Consider the following 23169-nt stretch of genomic DNA (forward strand, 5'->3'; position numbering starts at 1 on the left):
GATATCCCATAGGCCTCGATTTTGCTAAGAAGCTTTTCATGTGCTACCCCTTCAAGCAACTGTTGAAAATTCATATATTCAAAAACAACTCCACAGCTTTCATTTACACATTGTTTCCTCATCAAAAAATATAAGCTAGTTCATTGGACATATTTTGCCATTAATAAATCCTGCCATCTCTCCTTTATTCATCCATGTTTGTCCAAGTGGATATGCATTTTCTCTTGGATTATTGATTCTAAAAGCTTCCCCACCGGTGACATTAAAATGACTGATTAGTAATTGCCCCTGTGATTTACCCTTCTCCCCTTTTTTGAACCAGGATGTTAACATTTGTAACACACTTCCACTTATAGAGTCATACAGTCATAGAGATGTACAGCATGGAAACAGACCCTTCGGTCCAACCCATCCATGCCGACCAGATATCCCAACCAAATCTAGTCCCACCTGTCAGCGCCCAGCACATCTCCCTCCAAACCCTTCCTATTCTTATATCCATCCAAATGCCTTTTACCTGTTGCAACTGTAGTAGCCTCTATCACTCAATTAAATAATCAAGGTCAAATTCTCCTAATTTTCTCAATGTTTTTCATTTGAATCTTTCTAAATCTGCTACCTTTCACTCTTTTTATTCTTCTTTCTATCTCTATATTTTGTTTGTCTCTTAATTCGCACAATTTGCTTCTCATCTTCTCAATGAACATTCCTCCATTCTTCTCTTTCATTAAGGAGATGATGTTTAGAAATGACATTAACATATGGCACCCTCATCAAATCAATGTTCTTGAAATGTGAGGTGCAAAATATTGAAATGGTAATTGTGAGGATGGAAGTCCACTTAATAATGTTCCATGCTGTGAAACTCACCACTGCAACATTTTCAGTTCTAAAATGTGTGTAATTGCAACACAGCTATGTCTGGCTATTTTGTGGCACAACACGTTGTAACATCAGCACAATAGATTAGATTGTTAATGGCAGAAAGAAGAAAAAGGAGTGGAAATGAAATGGTGAAAAAAGGAGAAATTTTGGAACAAATAATACCAAATAGCTTCTAGTGTCTACAAATAAACCTCACTCAGTTCATTAAGTTTTAAAGTAGGAAACTAGAGAGAAGTGAAACACCACACCAGAAAGAAAGACATTCTTTTATACAGTGTTTTTCATGATCATCGGTCGGACATCTTAAAGCACTTTACAGGTAATGAAGTCCTTTTAAAGCATTGATAATTGTTGTATTGTAGAAAACATTGCAGCCATAAACAACAATGTGATAACAGCTAAATAATCTATTGCTATGACATAGAGTGATAAATATTGGCCAGGTTATTGAGGGATAACTATACTGTTCTTCAAAACAATATCATGGGATCTTTGATGTCCATCTAAGGGGTCATATGAGGCTCAATGTCACATCCAAAAGACAATGCGGCACTCCTCAGTAAGACATTGGAGTACCTGGTTTAGATTTCTGTGCTCAGGTCCTTTAGTGATACTTGACCTCCTGAAACCAGTGTGCTGTCCCAACTGAATCTTGCTTTTTTTTTAGTATTTGACGTGGTTATAAGTTAAGAGAAAAGGCAGGATTGTGAGGCAGAGGATGGGGCTCAGTTCTTGTTACCTATTTGACCAGTAGTTGTAGGGTGAGCCTATACTTATTGACCTGTAGAGAATGAGAGCCGACATATTGAAAAATATAAGGTTTTTGGCGGACCTGACAGGGCATATACAGAAACATTGTTTCTCCTTCTAAGAGAGTTTAGGAACAGGCATAATCTCAGAACTTGGTCCATCTAAGACAGATGAGAAACGTTGTCTCCAAGAGTAGTGAATCTGTGGAGCTCTTGACGGCAGAGAATGGACAGATTTCTAATCAGTAAGAGAATAAAAGGGTTGTGGGGAAAGGGCAGGAAAGTGGGGTTGAGGGTTAGCACATCAGTTATGATCTCATGAATGGCAGAGCAGAGAAGTGGGCTGAAAGGCCTCCTTCTGCATCTTCGTCCTATGGTCTTCCAGCCAATGGACCCAACTAGCCTCATGACATCTGCCACATGACAGTTGTGTGATTCTGAGTCAGGGTTGACAGGCAGATTTCCCTGAATTCTGGAGTTAGTACAAGTACAACAAAGAGAAAATAAAAGCACTGTCCTTTCAGGCGAGGTGGGTAGAAGCGGTGGGCGGGGGGTTTCCAAACAAAAGCCCGGGTGACGACGTGCTCTGCCTGAATGGACCAAGCTTCCTCGTTGAAGCCGCGGCTTGTCCACTGCGGAGTGGAGAGGAGGCGGGGCTCATATGGGGGGGGGGGGGGGGGGGGAAGCACGCGCGGCTGTTTAAAAGGTGGCGGCTCGCGCTGAACGCCTCCAACTGTCATCCGCAGGAGCCCTGCGCGAGAGCGTTTGTCTGCGCCGGTTCATTATCATCATGCCCATAGCGTCAGCCGCGCAGTCGGCGGCAGCACCGCCGCTGGGTAGCACGTACTTCGCCGAGTATTCCTTCGCCCAGCAGCGGCCGGAGGATTTAACCCCCCGCCGCCAGAGGCCGGGGCTACCTAGACGTCTGTCCGGTGACATGCGGTCCGGGGAGCTCATCCTGCGCTGCGTCCTGCTCGGGGGCAACTGCAGTGAGATGCCGGCGCACTCGGCCAGTCCCGGTCTGGTCAAGATGGCCAAAGCAGGTGGAGGAGCTGGCGGTGGCGCGGGAGCGGGAGGAGGAGGGATGGCGCAGGGCCGCCGGGTCAGGGTGAAACAGGGAGCCCATCGACCCCGAGATGTCCGGACCATCTTCCACCAAACGGAGGATCCCAGAGTCCCGGAGGAGAAGGGAGAGGGGCATTGCTTCGTTCGATGTTCCGTGTACACTTGGTGCGATTATTGTGGCCAGCAGATCCCCCTGTGCAATGAAGCTGCCAGGTGTAAAAGTGAGTTCCTTGTAATTGTAATTCCACGGCTAATGTATCGATTGGACTAAAATCGACATTGCATTTTTGCTAAACGTAGACTCCACTAACTACTCTGACAGGTGACGGTTTTGGGGTTTGTTATTGTAGATCAATGAAATCCAACCGTAAACATGCTGACACCGTACCCACGCCGCTGCTTGTTTGGGTGTGAAACTATTTGCTGGTTTCTGTCCTCTGAGTTACCCCGATTTTGATTTCATTTTCTTCATCACAAGTCACCAATGCAGAACCCCCACTTCTGCTTCGACCCACCGTATCACGTAGAAATCTGGAGGGGGAGGGGGGGGGAGAACTGTGTTTAAGTGAAAAATGCCCGTCGTAACAATACACTTGCGAGCTCTTTGTTCAGCTCAAAGAGCACACATCTGATTTCGAAAAGGTAAATCAAACTGTGGAAATCCAGTCCCGCCACAAGCACAATAGTATGGGTTTTCAGTGGACTTTGAGTTCCAAACAGGTTATGGTCAGCTTCTTCCCACGGTGACCCCATGAGTGCAGGTTGGATTTGGAAAGATGTATGACAGCCAGGGAGGAAAGGCAGGAAAACTGCAAGAGTGAGAGGGGAGGGGAGAAGAGCTGCCTCTGAACTTGCAATCCCACTTGGGATCCCGACCTCCACTTGGAAAGCCTTGGAGTGTTCCACTTCTTGTCCACAAATATTACTATTGTTAGGTGTTTTGGTTGTGCATTTCTGTTGACATTTACCATTACAAATTATGTGAACATCCTCCATTCGTTGTTGTATTGCTAAGGGGGTAGTCACAGATCTTGATGACTGGCCTGCTGTGTGGAGCAAGCTTCTGAACTCTCCTGTCCATGTAAAATCCAATGAGTGTTTATCTGTCTCACCAATTGACCATAGGAAATGCAGAGGGCATTGGAAATTTAAGAAACAATAGTTTAATCAAAAGAATTTAATGTAGTAAAATACTACTGGATTTTCTTCATGCTAATTGACTTTGTTTGTTGGCTAAAGGACAAATTTCTCACTCTAACTGTAGAAATTTTGTCTTGTTGATTAACATAAGTCAGGGAAACATGGCAACACTGTTTTTGGTCTACAGATAGGTCTGTATGGCCAGAACAACTTTATAGTATGTTCAAAACAGTGAGCATTTCTGTTTTCAGAAGTGTTATTTTTCTGTTGTTTATGGATAATGTATTAAGTGTTTCTGAATGCAGCAGTACATGCAATGACATATGATTCTGTTCCATTTAAACTTGATTGATTTTGACTCCTTTTAATACCATTAATTACTGTCCAGTTTAATCCTGAGAAACAAGATAACAACTAAGAAAGCTAGTTTCATATTAAAGAATTCACCTGCTTAGAATGTCAATCTCTAGAAAATTATTAATAAAGTATGGTAATAAATGGCCATAGTCTGGTTTGCAGACAGATTTCGGGTAAGTTTGGGATTCTGAGTGATATTTTTAGAATGGGTCTAAAAGTCTAAGTGGCTCATCTGGTTATTCGCAACTAGGGAGTAAAGTAAACTCCTATCACTCATTAATTAAAAGATGCAAAACCAGACAAGGAGAAATTCTAAAACAAGTCACTTACTAAAAAAATCCGAATTGATTGATTTTCAGATTTAATCATTTATTTTGAAAATTAGAGAATTTGGAATAGAGATCCCACACAGCTCCTGAGCAGATTCTTGGAAACAACCAGTTATGTAAAGATTTAGCACAGCTTCAACCTTCATGCATGCTGGAGTAAGCTGGCTACCCATCCCTTCAGTACAAAAATCCCACTCAAATAGATGGCACAATTCTGTGATGATGTTCTGGGACATCTTAGTCTGTGACATCAATTCACCTTGCTCATGAGGAGGAAATAGCATTGAGAATAATGGACTTTGCAAGTCTGATACTGACTGGACTTTCTACTGCAACCCCTTTTTAATATGGAAACTGTTTTGTATCTTCCAAAGGTTGCTGCTGGTTCTGTCTGGTCTTGCTAATACATTTATTTCTCCTCATTTTTCTGCACCATGGGTGTACATCAGCCACAGTGATGATGTGTCATTGGACTACGTCTACAAAATTGGTTCAAAGGTAGAAGACAGAGGGTGGTGGTGGTGGTGGTGGTGGTGGAGGGTTGTTTTTCAGACTGGAGGCCTGTGACCAGTGGAGTGCCACAAGGATTGGTGCTAGATACACTATTTTTTTGTCATTTTATATAAATGATTTGGATGTGAGCATAAGAGGTATAGATAGTAAGTTTGCAGATGACATCAAAATTGGACAGCGAAGAAGGTTATCTCTGATTATAACAGGATCTTGATCAGATGGGCCAATGGGCTGAAGAGTGGCAGATGGAGTTTAATTTAGATAAACGTGAGGAGTTGCATTTTGGCAAAGCAAAACTTAGCAGGACTTGTACACTTATTGGTAAGGTCCTAGGGAGTGTTGCTGAACAACGACCTTGGAGTGCAGATTCATAGCTCTTTGAAAGTGGAGTTGCAGATAGATAGGATAATGAAAAAGGCAATTTGGTTTTATTTCCTTTATTGGTCAAAGTATTGAGTGCAGGAGTTGGGAGGTCATGTTGCAGCTGAATAGGACACTGGTTAGGCCACATTTGGAATACTCTGTGCAGTTCTGGTCTCCTTCCTATTGGAAGGATGTTGTGAAACTTGAAAGGGTTCAGAAAAGATTTAAAAGGTTGTTGCCAGGGTTGGAGGATTTGAGCTATAGGGAGATGTTCAATAGGTGAGGGCTGTTTTCCCTGGAGCGTGGAGGCTGAGGGGGGACCTTTATAGAGGTTTATAAAATCATGAGGGGCATGGATAGGGTAAATAGACAAGGTCTTTTTCCCTGGGGTGTTGGAGTCCAGAACTTGAGGGCATAGGTTTAGGGTGAGAGGGAAAAGATATACAAGAGACCTAAGCGGCCACCTTTTCATGCAGAGGGTGGTGCGTGTGTGGAATGGGCTGCCAGAGGAAGTAGTGGAGGCTAGTACAATTGCAACATTTAAAAGGCATCTCGATGGATGTATGAACAGGAAGGATTTGGAGGGATTTGGGCTGGGTGCTGGCAGATGGGACTAGTTTGGTTGGGATATCTGGGCGGCATGGACGAGTTGGACCAAAGAGTCTGTTTCCATGCTGTACTTCTGTATGACTCTGGGGAATATCAGAAACAGAACTGGTCCTTCATAATTTGAACAGTCGCATTTGCATCTCTCAATGCAGTGGGATATGCAGGACTCTGACAACGTAGCTCATGGAATCACTGTGAATGTGGAAATTTTGACATAGTAGGCCTTTATTCTATGAATGCAGCACAAATACATGGAGGTTGAGTGCAGCAGGATTACTGACCATTGCCATCCCCCAACACCAAAAGTAAAGGCAGCAGCCTAGAAGTGCCTGATGGCAAATACTTGAAGTTGAAGGGAAAAGGAATGAGTAGATCTATGAAGCCTTTGATTGTCTTTATATGCATTTTAGCCCATGTGTGACTCTTCTAAGATGACCTGCCACACGCACGCTTTCCTATTGTGGTGACTGTCAGTACCTTGCCTTGACTGTCAGTCAACAGGATTGAATGTGGCCCACTCAACAACCCTTCAGAATTACAGTCCTGACTGATAACTGATCTATCTGCAGCTCTCCCTGACTGGTTTCATTGAACCTGCAGGACTGACCTTGGTCCTGTAATTAAATTGAACTCCTGACTCTGAATACTCTAGTAGCAGGTTGACCATGCTCAAGCCCCTATTCTGAGATTGGATAGTGGCTTTGATTGCGGTGGAACCTTCTGACTGAAGACTGTCTCCCTTGGCTTAATTGAGGACTGCTGTTCTGAGACTTGACACATTGCCTTTTGATTGTGGCTCAAGCAGTTTGCTCCATAAGCTGTTGGCATATTCTGTTGGTGTGATGTTGACTTAGCAATGTGCATTACAGCTATACATCCACTCACAGGCTGCCTTGCCTTTTCTGTGTTAAAAGGCAAGGGATAATAGTAAGTTCTGAATAAGGCAATGATGTACAAAAGGCAAAGTAAGGCAAGGATGCTGTGAGCTTCAAAGTAAGTGCAAAAAGAGTGAGTGCTAAGAGCTCTGAGATGCACCCTGCTCTGATGGGTGCCTGTCTCTACACACAATGTGACCTAGCAGTCACATTACAATGAAAGCAGCGGGTGAACTCCAAGCATGCAGTATTAAAATGCTGAACCGTGTTTTGTGTGGCCCTGAAATGTGCCATGATAATGTGGTAAAGCATGTGACAAAGAATGCAGGTAGTTGTTGCCAATCGAAATTACCTTGATGTTGGGGAATGCTGCGCAAGTTGGATGCGTAGAGTAGCAACAGCAAACTGGAGCTACTGTTCAGACTGTCATATTGGGAATTCCCACAGACACCCACAGGCCTAAGACTATTCAAAGAAGAGGAGGAGCATCCGGGAAGGCGTCGAGCAGCTTGAGACTTGCCATTAGGAAAAAAATGGAAGCCAGGTGAAAACAGCAAAGGGAGTGTGCTGCCACACCAATATGCAACCCACCCTTTCCTATGGCCATCACTTGCCCCAAGTGTAACCAAGCCTGCGGTAGCTCCATCGGTCTGTACAACCACCTACATATTCACCATGAAAGTGGAAAAAAGTCATCCTTGTCTGCAAGGGACCATCGGTGGTTTTACCATTTAGTTTCTATCCACTGCCTGGGTAAATAACAAACTGTATATAAATGAGTCGAGGTTAGGTAAGAATGAGATGCTAATGCCTGTAAATAGGTTTCTTGCACTCACACACTTATTGTCTCTCCGTTAAAACTTTGGTGAAAAATCAGTGTTTTTCTTGTCTGATATTTTTGCCCATATTGTTCAGTTGTTGGGAAGATTCCACCCAATAACATAATTGCATTCAGTGGTGAGAATGATCTAGCCTGGTGCAAGAGCTGTGTTCATGGAGTCCCCACCAATGAAATATTGCAGATAGTTTAAAAAAATGAATATAACTGAGCTCAATACATTTTTGTTCTTTCTTTAAAAGAAGTGAATGACCAGATGCTCACTATCAAAGTAAATGTAATGGGTGATTTAGCTTTCTTCAATTGAATGTTTAACATGTATCCAGGAAGTTCAGATATTTTGGTAGCTGTGTAATGTTGGTGTTTCAACAACTAGTTGCAAAGTATTCAATTTTCTTTTAAATAAGGGAAATGTAAATCTAGAATCTGCTTAAAGATATACAACATCAGATTTTGAGCACTATAAGAAGAGCCTCTTTTCGACAAATATGATTTGTAGAGTTTCCGAGTCCTTCACATCTGGTATAAGAGTTGAACTGTCCTATGAGATGATGTGAAATTTGGCAAGGTTATTACATATTTCAGTTTCCATGCACAAAATATACTGATTGAAAAGTGACTTGTTGCAGGGGGAGGAGAAAAGATTAATTTTCTTGGGCATTTAGCAGACTGCCTTTTAAATATTCAATTGGAAGGACATCATCTGTCCACATTCTTCTGTTTGACCTTCGTTTTGCCTTGGGAACTGTTGTAATAAACGTTAAATGCTTGCAGCTTTCCTCTTTAAAATGAATAGATATAAGGTGGTGGGATGCTATTTCCTGAACTCTTAACAGTTCATAAACCAAGAAAAACATCATAAATTTGGTTATTCCACTCAACAACTATCGTTAAAATCTGTCTTTTGTCAAATTTCAAAGTCCATAGAATGAAGCTTGTTATTTAAATGTTACACGTAATCAATTTAATTGTTTCTACACATTGAAGTAAATTTTGGTTTTCCTTTTTGGTTTCATTTTCAAAATATGGCAACTCACCACATGACAACCTGAAAATGACTGAATTGGAACAGATTAAATCTCAGTCCACTGTTTTGCTTTTTGAAAACTATAGCCACTTATTCATCAATGTAGCACAAAGAATGTACTGTCATTTTTCACTTCCTATTGCCATAATCACTACTTCTTTATAAGGTCAGAAGTCGCATGATACCAGGTTATAATCCAACAGGTTTATTTGAAATCATAAACTTTTGGAGCTTGTGATTTCAAATAAATCCGTTGGACCAAAACCTGCTGTCGTGTTCCTTCTGACCTTGTCCACCCCAATTCAACACTGGCACCTTCACATTCTTCTTTCTACTTTGATGTATGTGATCAACCAGTTTGACTTGTTTATACATTATGAAATTCAGTATAACTCTAAAGGACATTATTGCAAAGTTTGACACAATTATAATCTCTGAACTATAGTCAACCTCTTTGACCACTCGAGGGACTATTTAGCAATGGCATTTCTTGACTGATTAGGATTGCATTATAGTGGTCCTTTGGACAGATGACGTCTCTGATCAATCTCATTCAATAAGTGAAGTCTGATCAGAAAGAGTATGTAAGGAAGTGTTGATTTGAGTATTGAAAAAGTTAGTTAGGTGTGACATTGACTTTTTCAGTTTGCTGAGGATAAATTTTAAACTTTAAGTAATGGAATGATTTGTTTTTGTTTTGTAATGTTGAGGAAAACAAACCCCAAATAAACGAACAGAAAGGTATTTTTCATACTGGTAATAATTCTGGCTCATGGAAAACTAAAACAGGGGACAAAAGATTAAGTTCTAGAAACATGGACAAAGTGCTGTGATTGGTTTCGAAGTTGGAGGATAGACCATTTTCAACGCAATGTGCAAATGCTACAGATTATCTGCATCAGAACCAATCGACAGATTAATATTTATGCTCTGTTAAGGGGGTAATGTTTTTCTGACTACTATATTTATTGTAGTTTTTTTTTGTCAATGATTTCTTCATTGTACAAGCTTGTATTCCTTAAATAAAGCTGGTCACCTAGATTGTGATGGTGGTGATTGTCCATGGCTTCAATGAGAGTTTGGCATTGTTATCATACTTTCTAAACATATTAGATACACTCAGCAAAACATTCAAAAATGATATATCAAATTGTATGGTGTGTGTGATGCTGAAGGAGAGTTTCTATGCAATGCCTAAACAGGTGCTGCCCTTGAAATATTAACAGTGAAGAAGTTTGAGACAGCAACTTTTGGAAAATCAAATTGGATTAAAGTGAATGACTTGGAGCATGAGATGGGGCAGCTATATCAAATCAGGAATAACCATTTATATTTAGTAGAGGAAATTTATTCTAAAGTACTGCATTTAAACAAAAGCTGAAACTTGCTGATCAGAGTGCAAAAGAAATGAATGGAAATACTAGAATAAGAAAGTCTTTGGAAAATGCTTTGGAAGGCAACTAGAATTACAATGTTGGAATTTAATGTTTCACCCACAATGGCACAAATATTCTTATTTATCTCAGTTATAATTGCTTTGAAATAAAACTGACGATTTAAAGAAGTGAGAACACTGCACCCACAAAGATTATTCCTTTGTATGTTTGCGCAGCATTTCACACCCAGTCATTGTATGGAGATAAATCACAGTAGCAAGAGCCAAACTAATTCTCCATTGTAATTTTGAGAAAGTGTTGGTCTACTGGGAGAGGTTAGGTATCCTGATGTATTCAATTCTTGCCATTGACAATTGCCAAAGTAAAAATAACATTGGCCTCCAAGAATGTTTTCCAACTTTCATTTTTGAAGTTGAGAACTCAATGTGTTTATTTGTAAGTTTGTTCAAATATATTACACTATATTATTCAAACCTCATTTTAGATTTCTAAAATTCTTCAGTAATTTCATAATTTATTTTATCTTCAGTGTCAAACATTGTTCCAGATTCAATACTTACATGCTTTGATTCGTGTAACATTCACCAACATAGACAAATATTAATTATTAAAATTGCTCTCAGGCACCATATTAGTCACAACCAAAAGATCTGTGGATGCTGTAAATCCAAGACAAAAACAGAAATTGCTCAAAGACCTTAGCAGGTTTGGCAGCACCTGTGGAAAGAAATCAGTGAATGTTTCCAGTTGAGTGGCCTGAAATGTTAACTCTGATTTCTCTACACGGATGCTGCCAGACCTGCTGAGCTTTTCCAGTGATTTCTGTTTTTTGACTCTCTATTAAGATCCACTCTCTGCTCTTCTTTGACCTGGGACAATGGAGTATTGACTGACTATTTGAATAGTGTATCTATGGCCTTTTGTAAATTACTGTCTGTAAATGGTTACTTCTGTAATGAATATGTTCTAAAAGTGCTTGGAGTCTCTGTGATATCACGTTCTTTTACAGCCAAACATGTCTCATTTGTTTGACTAACCTGATTACATAATTCAAGATACAAAATTAAAAATTATTTTTCAGCAATATTGGAATAAACAGACAAAAGTAAATTTGTGGATCTGACTTGAACATTTAATCAAGGACCAAAAGCCCTCCAAAACATTGTCCATGAGCCCAGCATTCAGACATAACTTATTTTGATGTTTGAATGTATTACACCATGATAACACCCCTATGTTGTGGATCTAATGTTTTAGAGACTGAAGGGTCTGTTTCCATGTTGTACATCTCTATGATTAGTTTTTTAAATATACCTTTAGTATATCAAATCCAGTTTAGGAACATGATTTTGCAGTGCAACTTTTATTGGTATTAGATAAATGGAGTGACAGTGTAAGGTTAGGCACTGAGCTAGAGCCACTTAGACAAACATAGAGTAATGGGTTCTATGAATTATTTATAAAACTATAAGTTGATCCTTTGTGGTAAGAAAATCATCAAAATCAGTTTTTTCAGAAGTGTCAGGGGAAGCAAGAGGGACAAAAGCAGGAAAATGTTATCGAAGGAAAAATAGAGGCATTCTATGAATAAAGTGGCATTTAGAAAAGTGAGCACGGCAGAGTGTCTAAAGCCTCAGTCAACCTGTCAGGAGAGGAGAAATGGTGGTGGATGTCCTGTGATTAGAAAGTGTGATATAGGGAAACTAGTATAACAATTGAAATGAAAACAAAAGACAACATTTGAATGATTCTTGGGATTGTAGTATGAGAAACAGTTATGTAAACAGGCAGGCTCTTCATGGAAAGGATGTTTTGCTTTCTTTCTTTTTTTGACATTCAAAGATTTAGATCATTCAGATCATGACAAGATCATCTTAACTTGAATGGTTGAACCAGAGGTCACAGCTTGAGACTGAATGGAGTTTCATTTAGAATTAATTCATGAACAGCAATCTGATGTCTGTTCATTTTAGATGAATTTGTAAAAAGAGGAGAAGCAGGGCTTAATTGCTTATCATTAAGTAGTGAGGAGCTGTTTTACTTCACTAATTTTATTTAATAGTAATGATGGAATTTTTATACCTATGGGATTCTCCATGTTCACCTTCTACATGGATTGCATTGTTACGTAGCAACACCCACTGACCCTTTCATCCATGAAATTTGGAAGGTCTTTGATTCTTTTTGTTCTGACTGGACTAATCCACTTATTTGCACCAAAATGGGGGCCTGGGCGTCTACTACAAACTTTTCAGTGTTGGGGAAAGAGGTAAGATTGCAATATTCCAAGTTTGCAGACAACATTAAACTGGATGGGAGGGTAAACTGAAAGGAGGATGCAAAGATACCTCAGTGGATTTGAACAACTTTAATGTGTGAGCAAATTCATGGAAGAAAATGTAGAATTAACCACTTAAGGAAAACAGGACTATTATCTAAATGGCAATAATTGGAGAAAGGGGAAGGAGTATCAAGATGTGGGGGCCCTCCTACATCAGTTGCTGAAAGTAAGCATTTAGGTGCAGCAGGCAGTGAAGAAGGCAAGTGGTATGTTAACCTTCAAAGCAAGAGGACTCAAATACAGGAGGAAAGCTGTCTTGTTGTAATTGTACAGGGCCTTGCTGAGACCACATCTGGAATGTTGTGTGCAATTTTGGCCTCCTTTATCTGAGCAAGGATCCCCTGTTGATGTAGGGAGTGCTGCAAAGGTTTACCAGACTGATTCCTGGCATGGCAAGACTGATTGTATGAAGAGAGGCTGAATCAATTAGGATTATATTCATTGGAGTTTAGAGTGAGGCAGGGGGGAGGCATTGTCTCATAGAAAGCTATAAAATTTTAACAGAACGATACAAAAATGCAGGAAGGATATTCCCAATGATCAGGGAGTCAGAACCAGGGGTCATAGTCTAATGATACAGGATGGCCATTTAGGAATGGGATGATCTTGTTCTTTTACCTTCAGGATCTGTGGACAGGTTAGTAGGGTAGATGAAGACTTTGGGATATTGCCTTTATGATTTATGGCATAGATTATCAAAGCAGGGATGAGATGTTGGAGCTGAACAGAACTTTGATCAGGTCACAGCTGGAGTATTGTTTTCGGTTTTGGTCACCACACTATATAGGAAGGATTGCACTGGAAGGGTTACCAGGATGTTAACTGGGATGAAACATTTCAGCTATGGAGAGAAGCTGGATAAGTCCTGTTTGTTTTTGAAGCAGAAAAGGTTGAAAGGGAACCAGACAGAAGTGTATAAGATTGAGGGGAATGGACAGATGAATAAAAAGCAACTGATCCCCTTAGTGAAAGGGTCAATAAGAAGGCATAATTTTAAAGTGAAAGGCAGGAGTTTAAGGGGATTTGAGGAAAATCATTTTCATCCAGAAGGTGGTAGTGGTCTGGAATGCACTGCCTGAGAGGGTTGTTGAGGTTGAAACCTCACAATCTTTTTAATTTAAGTACTCATAAGTACTTTATCAGAATATTGAAGCCTATAGACCTGATGTGGGGACTTGGGACTACAGTAGGCAGCCGTATATTTTTGATGGTGCTGACTCAATGGGCTGAAGAGCCTCTTCTGTGCTCTGATTCTATGAAAATAAATTTCTTTAGCAGAGAGTGGTGAATCTGTGGAAGTCTTTGCCACTAAAATCAGTTGAGGCTAAAAGGAACAAAAGGTACTGGGAGAAAGTGACAACAGGGTAGAATTGGATGATCAGCTATGATTATATTGAATTGCAGATTAGGCTCAAAGGCCTGAATGGCCTACACCTGCTCCAATTTTGTTTTGTTTCTAATTAACATGTGAAGGCTAAAAAATGTTTCCTCGATTCTAGTGTTTGAGACTATTATAACTTGGAACTACCTATTGTTACACATACATATTGGAGTGAACTAACTACATATGTAAAAAAGATACAAAATACTGGACATGCTCAGCAGGTATGACCGCATCTGTGGTGAGAAACCAAGTTGACTTTGTACAACAAGCACTTTCCCGCAGAACTACAGAAAGATAGTTCTAAAGAAAGATCCTTGAGCTGAAATGTTAACTTTCTCTTTCTCCATACAGGTTTCCAGACACTTTTTTTTTCTAAATATTTACAGCATTTTCTGTTTTTACTTTGTGGAATACCGATGAATGTAATGGTCATAAGATAAGGAGGATATCTACTTGTTGCTTGTCTATCTTTTTAATGCTTTGCAGCTTTAGAAATAGTTGGTTAAAATGCTTTCTTGGTTATCAGCAATAATGGTAGTATTGCCTGGAAATATTTGTCTTCAGCATTACTTTCACTGCAGCTGAGATTGTGTTTTCAGTTCCAAATCATTTTCAGGTTAGCCTTAAACTGAGAGTTGGAAATATGATGATCATACAATTAGTACTAACTCTTGCTAAACCAACATTGAGCTGCCTGAATCATGTGATAACTGAATTTTATTTCTTGCATCAAATAATCTTATTGTTCAGCATGCTATTGTCTTTAAAAGTTGATTTCATGCATGTGACATATACCAATTTTTATCAGAGTCTGGCATGTACCACCTCTGCCCTAACTCCCTAGTCCCTCCAACAACCATACACAGGAAATAGAGAACCTCTAGTAAGTTAATACAACATTCTCCGAGTGAACTTTGGTTAATTTGAGAGTTGGTATGATAAAGTGGCATATAACTATTGATGGTAAACACTGCATACTACACTATGGTAGTAATTCCTGGAAGCCTTTTCTAATTTTTCTTATTAGATTGCTGGTTCCTATCAGCAAGAACTACTACTAAGAGAACAGAAATTTGTAAAATTGTTAGAAGAATCTGCAGATATTTCTGCTGTTTCCCCCTTAGGATCCCTTTGGAAAAATTAAAGCCACATTGCATATCTGAGAGTGGGAAATCCTGTTATGCAATCTTATCTTCGCATAAAGAAAGTAAATAATGAGTAAATTACTGACTAATTTTTTTTTGTTGAAGCAAGTCTTTTTTTTGCGAATTACATTTCTTATTTTTTAAAAGGCCAGTATTGCTAGTTGCACTGTTTTGTTCGGGTAAAAAAGAGGTCTGCAGATGCTGGAGATCACAGCTGAAAATGTGTTGCTGGCTAAAGCACAGCAGGTTAGGCAGCATCCAAGGAATAGGAAGTTTGACGTTTTGGGCATAAGCCCTTCATCAGGAATGATGAAGGGCTTATGCCAGAAACGTCGAACTTCCTATTCCTTGGATGCTGCCTAACCTGCTGTGCTTTAACCAGCAACACATTTTCAGCACTGTTTTGTTCACACATATCTCTGAACTATACCTGTTGTGTAACCTGTTGTACTTGAAATGCAGCAGATACAAGACATCTTAAAACCTGTTAAAATGTGTTTAACATTTTGGTCTATCTAACTTGAGATTTGTTTTAATTCTAGAGTTAATTCTTCAAATGGAAGAGTTAAACCTTTTTAAACCACCTTTAAGGAATACATTTAATTGTAATCGAAATCTCCTAAACAACTAATTTTGAGTTGAAATGAATTCAAATATTGATATCTTCATTGGTCCAGATTTCTACATTATTCACAAACTCTAAAATATTCCGACCAGAAAATTTTATTTGTGGGCAATCAGCCTAAATTCTCACCAGTATTACTGCATCTCTGTTGCTCTTGGTGAGTTCGAGATAGTACTCCAGGGTAACAGAATAGTGCACCCAAGTCAGTTATTTACTCATCATTTACTTTATGCGAAGATAAGATTGCATAACAGGATTTCCCACCCTCCGATATGTAATGTGGCTTTAATTTTTCCAAAGGGATCCTAAGTTGGGAAACAGCAAAAATAGTGCACCTTAGCTTTGGAAATTTAGCATCAAAGTACGCATGAGGTTACCAGCTTGTTTAGCAGTGCAATGATGATGAACAGTGATGGCTTCTCTATCATTAGCACATCAAAATCTAGGCTAATACATGTTGATACCTGAAGCATGGTGCTTCAAAGGATGAAAAATCTATCCTTCAGTTTTTGAAAACCATGTGTGCCAATTATTTTACCTGTTAAAGAGTACCCATTATACTCCATCACATTTGTTTAGGCTAAGTTTAAGGAAAGCTTCTTGACCTTCAGTAGGAATAAGTTGCTGAGCTAATGAAATTTGCAATAGTCAGTGGCAAATGAAGAGGCCAACTAGAATTCTGTGCAACTGCTTTCTCTAGATTTATCTCTGCAGGGGACTTGGGCATTTAATGGAGTCAATGAAGCATTGTAAATGGAACAGTAGCCCATGTGGTATGCAGCAAATTGTCCGTAAATATATCTCAAGGACACTTTTTTTTTATTAAGGAGGAATGCAATAGATGAGAACTGATGCTCAAATATTGAAGTGTATGTTTTGCCCTAACTATTGCTAAATAAAGATCACAATAAAATGTAATGACTAAATAAATCATACAAAATCCAAGAGGTTTCACAGTTTCTGGCACATTATTTGACATTAAATGTTAATACAATTTAGTTTCCTGCAAATTCCTGTTGGATTTGTATCTCTTCCAAAAATAGCTTTGAATAGAGTATTTAAAGATGAAGTGCAATTAATAATCATTTAGATACATAATACATTCCTGGGGAGGCAGGAAAGATGTTGGTGAGAGAGATTGACTAACCTCGGGTTTGTATTTCATTACTCTTGCTGTCACTCAGTAGATTTAGAATTAATTTTAACTCATGGAACTTTTTTATACATTTATGTGTATTTAACCTTATTATCACATTCTAAACAGAAGATTTTGAAACCTCACGACTTTATTCAGCTAGGTTCAGTCAAACTGAAATAAAGATCAAATTCAGGCATTAATAGTTTATAATTTGTTTTACTGGCAAAATGGGTGAGCTCCTCCTCCATTCTCCATTACAACCTTTGGAAAAAATGGATAAAATATTTCTCATTTGGATGACATTTGACAAAAAGTTAAAATAATGGAAACAAAGGTTGTGCAGACTGCCAGGAGGAATGAATAATCATTTTGAAAGTTGTTAGGAACACTGGAACATTTAATATGCAGACTGTATATAAGTATACAGATCACATAACTGTTGGCTTGCTATATCTTTGACACAGATACTAGATTGAAAGCAGGCATATGGAAGCTTTTTTGAATTGTACACAATATACAATGGCATTGGTCCCATTTCAGACCTTTTTTTTCAAGCTTGATTAGTTTCAGGGGGGCATAAAGCATAAAATATCCTGGGAGTGTCTTGTGGTGGACTGATAGTGTTCAAGACCCATCTGCTCCAGGTGTGTTTAAAACATTTCTGACCAGGTTCAATAAAAATATCTACAAACTCCTGAACTTAATACTGAGTATAAGTGCTCGGAGGTTGCGCTAAATTACCTTAACTTGAGTAACGTATACAGTTCTGAGTGCCACACTATAGGAAGGATGTGATTGCATTGGAGGAAGTACAGAAGAGATTTACAAAATGCTTGCAGGAATGGAAAGCTTTAGGCTAATGAGGATAAGTTGAAGGTTGGGACTGCTCTCCTTGGAATGAAGTAGATTAAGAGAAGACCTGAGATGTTTTCAAAATCATAGGTCGTCCACATAAAGTGGATCGGGAGAAATTGTTCCTGCTCTTAAGAAAGATCAAGAATGAAAGGGCACCATTTTGGAGTGACTTGCAAAAGTAACAAATCTGATGGAAGGAGAACCTTGTTTTTACAGTGTACAGTTTAGATCCAGTGTGCACTGTTTAGATCGTGGTGGAGGCAGGTTCATTTTGAGGCATTTAAGAGGGCATTGGGTACTTAACATTCAATGATATTGCCATGACTGAATCCCTGAGTATGAACATCCTGAGAGTTTCCATAGATCAGAAACTGAACTTGACGTAGCCATATAAATATTGTGCTACAAAAGCCGGTCAGAGGCAAGGAATCTTGCAGCAAGTAACACTCCACCTGATTCCCCAGAGCCTGTCCACTACAAGATACAAGGTGAATGTGAGGCTGGAGAGTCAGTCAAAACATGTGCTGCTGGAAAAGCACAGCAGGTCAGACAACATCCAACACTAAAGATACTCAACACTGTTGAGGACAAAGACTGTTTGACTAACATCACATCCACAAACATTCAGTTCCTCCATCACCAATGCTCAGCAGTAAGTAGTGTGTACCAACTAAAAGATCCACTCCAGAAATTCGCCAAGGCTCTTTAAGAAGCACCTTCCAAAACCCCTACCACCTAGAAGGATAAGGACAGCAGATCCATGAGAACACCACGACCCGTAAGTCCTTCAAACTGTACACTATCCTGACTTTTAAATATGTTACTGTTCTTTGTGTTACTGGATAAAACTCTTGGAACTCCCTTCATAATGTTTAAAGATTGACCTACAGCAAATAAACTACAGCATTTCAAGAAGGTAGCTCACCCACTGCTTTCTTAAGCAACTAGGGATGGTCAATAAATGCTGGTCCAGTGAAATCCACATCTCAAGAATAATTTTTTTTTAAAAGCATGCAAAGTAGCCCCTTCTCTCTCTATCTCTCTAGAAAGATTCTCGTCTATCTGTCAACCCTTTATTTGCAAATTCAATTTTTTTCTTGAATCTCATTTTCCTGTTTTTACCATGTAAAACATGGCCCAGAAAAATCCTTCTGTCTTATATCTTTGCCACTAACTCCATCTTCCTCCTCATTCATAACATTTGTCTTTGGCTACTGAAAACTTCAACTATATGTATGTCATCTTCAGTTATTTCACTGTTTTACTAGTCTCCTGTTCCAGTCGACATTTTACCCTATATACAACTCTGGTCAATTTTACTTAACCATCATTCCTATCCTAACTGACCTATATTGGCATCTAGTCCTTATGTCTCATATTAAACTCTCATTCCTTGCAGCATCCTTCTGTCAACTTGATGTTCCTATTTCTGGAATCTTGTCCAGGATTAAAACCCCTGGTCCTTGAAGTCCCCATTTCTCTGACTCTGGTCCTCTCTTCAACATGCTATCTTCAGTGAGAGACCACCAATAAATTAAGTTGCCACATCATTTTCCTCCTCAAAGCCTTGTTTAAAAGCTACTTACAGTTGGTGCTTCTAATATATTTCTGTGTTGACTAAGCATCTATTTTTGCTTTACTCATGTTTTGAGGGATGTTTTTCCAGATTAAAATAGATATATGTATGGATTCCAAGGGTTTCATTGAGGAGAGATTAAACAAGCTATGGTGTGTTACCTCTAATTTAATTTAGGTTAGGGACAATTTAGTTCAAGTTTAAGATAATAATTGGAATAAAAAGGGTGTATGGGAAGAAACTATTTCCAATGCAAATGGAATCCAGGAGTAGATGTAATAGCTGAGCTAGTTCTTCTAGGATTGAACTTGGAAATATTTCTAGATGATAGACTCTGGAAAGACACTATTCTGAAAATGGCAGTGGATGCTAGGTCAGAGTAAATTTAAACTAGAGATTGATTGATAGATTTTAGTTTCCTGCAGGTATTATGTGACCTGCAAGAAAGGCAGTCATTTGGAGTTAGGCCACAGATCGTCCATGAGCTCATTGAATGGCAGAACATATTGAAGTGTCTATATGCACTACACCTGTTCCTATCCTATGTACATTACCATTTATTTGTGTGCTTGAACAGAAAATATAACTGCATTCAACTTTTTACAATTTTAGGGGTCATTAATTTTGAACAGAAGTGCTGGATTATTGATTACCTATTTTATTGCTAGACTTTTAATATTGCAGTTGTAAATCAAGCTTAACATTTCCAAGGCTGACTTTAAGATACGGCTTCCTATCATTGAGAACAAGAGACTTGCCATTTGATATTTAATGTTTATTCTGGAAGAGGGATATTTTATAAGATTATGCCACCGGATTGATGTTTTTGACTTAATGTCACATTTGGGCAGGGGAAGTTGTCTTCAGAGAAGGGCAGTGATTTATAAAAGAAAACGTAAATTAAAATGGAATTTACATAGCATTTTCTGTTTAGAGGACTGAACATTAGAGGTAAACCTCATTTTGATGGGTTTTTTTCTGACACAAGGAAGCCAAGAAATAGCTATTGGAATTTTTCAGTCATTAGGGATTTCACTAAAAACCCAAATTATTGCTGATATAGTTATTTTTTGGCTAGGCTTTTCCACTAATACAATTTATGTACATTATCTCCTAGTTAGCTGTTTCTGGTACGGATTCTTGTTTGGTTCACTTCTGTATCCGTTGAATTGCCAACTGCTTCTATTACACATATGTATACAAGTGGCTAAATACACAGGATACTTCAAAAGCAAAAGCCAGTCAGTTGTAGAGGGTGGGTCAAAATTCTGAAAAATATGCAATACTGTAGTCAGAATTTTACCATACAGAACAATATTATTTTGGGGGTAACACTATTTTTCCCATTCCTTTTCCTCCTCATTTTTGTGTGTCAGCTATATTTCAGTTGTAACGACTCACCTGAGTCACAAGGGTTCAAGCAACACTCCAGGACTTGAATACAGAATCAAGGCTGACACTCCAGTGGAATACTGAGGCAGTGCTGCAGTGTCAGAGGTGCATTTATTTGTATAAGACTTTAAACCAAGGTCACACCTGTCCCCTCAGATTGGCATAAAAGATCCAGTTGGCACTTTTTAAAGAACAATGAAGAAATTATTACACTTTTTTTTCCACACTAATACTTATCCCTCACCAAAGCATTAAAACCGATCTATATAGTAGTCATTATTAAATTGTTTTTTTTGTGTGAGCTCACTGTGTGCAAATTGGATGCCACATTTCCTACAAGACAACAGTGATGTCTAAGTACTTCATTGGCTATGAAGAGCTTTTGAGGTGTTAACATAAAAAGTGCAGTACTAACTTAAGTCTTTTTTTTTACACCTATAAATAGATCTTCAAATCCTCTCCAGCACTGTTCCAAACTCCTCTGCTTGGATGCTGTAGATGAGTTAATGAGTTTTGAGAATATTTGTAGCTCAATTTGAGGTTCTGGATGCAGGTTTGCTCACTGAGCTGACGGGTTCTTTTCAGACATTTTGTCACCATACTAGGTAACATCTTCAGTGAGCCTCAAGATAAAGCACTGCTGATGATTCCTGCTTTCTATTTATATGTTTTGGGTTGGTGATGTCATTTCCTGTTCTTTTTCTCAGGGTGGTAAATAGGTTACAAGTCAATGTGTTTGATTAGATTTCTGGTTGGAATGCAATACTTCTAGGAATTCTTGAGCTTGTCTCTATTTGGCTTGTCCTAAGGTGGATGTGTTGTCCCAGTCGAAGTGGTGTCCTTCCTTATCTGTATGTAAGGATACTAGTGAGAGAGGGTCATGTCGTTTTGTGGCTAGTTGATGTTCATGTATCCTGGTAGTGAGTTTTCTGCCTGCTTGTTCAATATAGTGTTTGTTACAGTTCTTGCATGGTATTTTGTAAATAACATTAGTTTTGCTTGTTGTCTGTATAGGGTCTTTCAAGTTCGTTAGCTGCTGTTTTAGTGTGTTTTGTGGGCTACCATGATGCCAAGAGGTCTGAGTAGGCTGGCACTCATTTCCGAATTTGATTTAGGGGAGAGTGGCTAGGGTTTCTGGATGCGTTTTGTCTGCTTGCTTGGGTTTGTTGCTGAGAAATCTGCAGACTGTGTTCATTGGATACCTGTTCTCTTTGAATACACAGTTACTAGCGGTGTTCCACAAGGATCTGTTTTGGGACCATTGCTGTTTGTCATTTTTATAAATGACCTGGAGGAGAGGCTTGAAGGTTGGGTGAGCAAGTTTGCGGATGATACGAAAGTCGGTGGAGTGGTGGACAGCGAAGAAGGATGTGGCAGGTTACAGTGGGATATAGATAAGTTGCAGAGCTGGGCAGAAAGGTGGCAAATGGAGTTCAATGTAGCTAAGTGTGAAGTCATTCACTTTGATAGGAGTAACAAGAAGATGGATTACTGGGCTAATGGTAGGCTACTTGGTAGTGTGGATGAGCAGAGGGATCTTGGTGTCCAAGTACACAGATCTCTGAAAGTTGCCACCTAGGTAAATAGTGCTGTGACGAAGGCATATGGCGTACTCTGCTTTATTGGTAGAGGAATCGAGTTCCGGAGTCCTGAGGTCATGTTGCAGTTGTATAAGACACTGGTGCGGCCTCATCTGGAGTATTGTGTGCAGTTTTGGTCGTCATACTATAGGAAGGATGTGGAGGCACTGGAATGGGTGCAGAGGAGATTTACCAGGATGTTGCCTGGTATGGTAGGAAGATCATATGAGGAAAGGCTGAGGCACTTGGGGCTGTTCTCATTGGAGAAAAGAAGGTTTAGGGGAGATTTGATAGAGGTGTACAAGATAATTAGGGGTTTAGATAGGGTTGACAGTGAGAACCTTTTTCCGCGTATGGAGTCAGCTGTTATTAGGGGACACAGCTTTAAATTAAGGGGTGGTAGGTATAGGACAGATGTTAGGGGTAGATTCTTTACTCAGCGGGTTGAGTTCATGGAATGCTCTGCCAGTAGCAGTGGTGGACTCTCCCTCTTTATGGTCATTCAAGCGGGCATTGGATAAGCATATGGAGGTTATTGGGCTAGTGTAGGTTAGGTAGGCTTCGGTTGGCGCAACATCGAGGGCCGAAGGGCCTGTACTGCGCTGTATTTTTCTATGTTCTATGTTCTATGTATAGACTCATTGCTTAAGTCAAGACTCCTCTACACTGTTTTGTCAAAAGTAGGAAGAGTTTGGAGGATGGCATACTTTTGAGTTTGTGATTTTTTTCGAATGAAACAGTTTGGAAGTTATGTTTAAAGGAAGCATTGTCTTTTTGATAAGCTTTTGTACAGTAGGTTAATTAGGCAAGAAAACTCACTTCAAGTAAACATTTGGCTTGAATCAAAACTAGTGGTACAACTACTGAGTTCAACTGAAATAAAGCAGCATAAAGCAGAAACTTGCTCTTTCCTTGTAAATTTGAGCTGAGTAAAAATAGTGGTTTCGTAGCAACAAATTCCAAATATTTTGTGAAAAAAGAAACAT

The 23169-nt window shown here is 39.2% G+C and overlaps 1 protein-coding gene across 1 annotated transcript in view; it reads left to right on the forward strand.

Annotated features, from left to right (window-relative positions):
• The first annotated feature begins 2463 nt into the window (after nt 1–2463).
• Nucleotides 2464–23169, forward strand: part of rassf5 (Ras association domain family member 5) — a 121656-nt gene continuing 100950 nt past the window's right edge. Inside the window, exon 1 of the mRNA XM_060845094.1 lies at nt 2464–2920. Coding sequence (XP_060701077.1) covers nt 2572–2920 — 349 coding nt within the window. The 5' untranslated portion in view covers nt 2464–2571. The remainder of the gene's footprint in view (nt 2921–23169) is intronic.

Source organism: Hemiscyllium ocellatum, chromosome 26 (genome assembly GCF_020745735.1).
Source record: "Hemiscyllium ocellatum isolate sHemOce1 chromosome 26, sHemOce1.pat.X.cur, whole genome shotgun sequence".
NCBI lineage: Eukaryota > Metazoa > Chordata > Chondrichthyes > Orectolobiformes > Hemiscylliidae > Hemiscyllium > Hemiscyllium ocellatum.